Source organism: Dipodomys ordii, unplaced genomic scaffold, assembly GCF_000151885.1.
Source record: "Dipodomys ordii isolate 6190 unplaced genomic scaffold, Dord_2.0 Scaffold161, whole genome shotgun sequence".
In the NCBI taxonomy this organism is placed as follows: domain Eukaryota; kingdom Metazoa; phylum Chordata; class Mammalia; order Rodentia; family Heteromyidae; genus Dipodomys; species Dipodomys ordii.
The window spans coordinates 56721-57849 of record NW_012267377.1 but is presented as its reverse complement, the minus strand read 5'-3'; the positions used below and the strand labels follow the sequence as shown (position 1 = coordinate 57849).

The 1129-nt window shown below is 45.7% G+C and overlaps 1 protein-coding gene across 1 annotated transcript in view; it reads right to left on the bottom strand.

Moving 5' to 3' along the window:
* LOC105998315 (biliverdin reductase A-like) overlaps positions 1-1129 on the bottom strand; it is a gene marked incomplete at its 5' end in the record, with an annotated part of 9528 nt that overhangs the window by 4845 nt on the left and 3554 nt on the right. The window contains one exon of the mRNA XM_013032998.1: positions 859-966. Within this exon, the coding sequence (XP_012888452.1) occupies positions 859-966 (108 nt within the window). The remainder of the gene's footprint in view (positions 1-858; positions 967-1129) is intronic.

Genomic DNA, 1129 nt, shown 5'->3' with positions numbered 1-1129 from the left:
TGGAAGAATGAGATCTAAGAATCATGGTTTGAAGCCAGCTGGGTCAGGAAAGTCTGAAACACTCTTATCCTTAGTTAACCACGAGAAAGCCAGAAGTGGAACCGTGGCACAGGGGGTGGAGTGCTAGCCTTGAGGGAAGCTAAGGGAGAGCACCCAGACCCTGAGGTCCTGCCCCAGCACAGACACACAGAAAAGTGCTAAATAAACACACATAAAAATTCATGGAAGCACTGGGACCTAGACAAAGCATCAAACTTAGAAGCAAAATCAGCTCCCTCCAGGCTGCCCACCATCTCCTGTAGTTCATCTCCCCTGAACATGTTACAGAACAGCTCCTACCAGCTCCTGCCACATAGTGAACTTCCAACCTGGTTCTGTCACATGACTGGTGTGTGAGCTCAATGCCTGTGAGCTTCTATTGCTTTACCTGTACTGAGGATAGTAATTTCAACTTTACATGACCATTATGTGAGTTTCTGACACTTCAATTGTTATACTTCTTGTCACAAGTCTCCTACATCATTTTCAAGCATCAGGACAACGAGGTTCCATTGTTTTGAAACTCCTGAGGAGATGAAGGATCTTACCACTCATTGAGGTCGAGGATCCTAAAGATCTGCTTTCTCTAATAACAGCCACTCAGGTGTTCCTGATATCCACATGAGCATCCGTCCAACCACGAGAGCAGGTATCTCTATCAGTGTCCTTTCCTACTGTTCATGCTCAAAGAATGACTACCATACAATGAATGATCCAATGTACAATACATGAAATGCTGTGCACCCAGCCAATGTTCCTCTAACTTCACAGACAAGGAAAGGAGCTGGGGGTTCAATGTGTCTGCAGACTAAAACTGACCTGTGAAGAGAAGGGACCCTTTGAGCAGTTCTTTCCCCAGGACTTCTCTTTTCAGAAATGCAAATTCCTCCATCAAGAGTTCTATGTGCTCTTCATGCAAGACTTTTCCTGTCATGACAAAAACGGAATACACAAGGCAGTTAGGAGCACTGTGTACAGTTGCACATCTTGAGAGGCTTTGTCTGCCTCAGACAGGACAGGACACATGTCCCTTACACATATCGCCCTTTGCCAGGTGCCAGTGGCTCACATCTGTAATCCTAGCTACTCT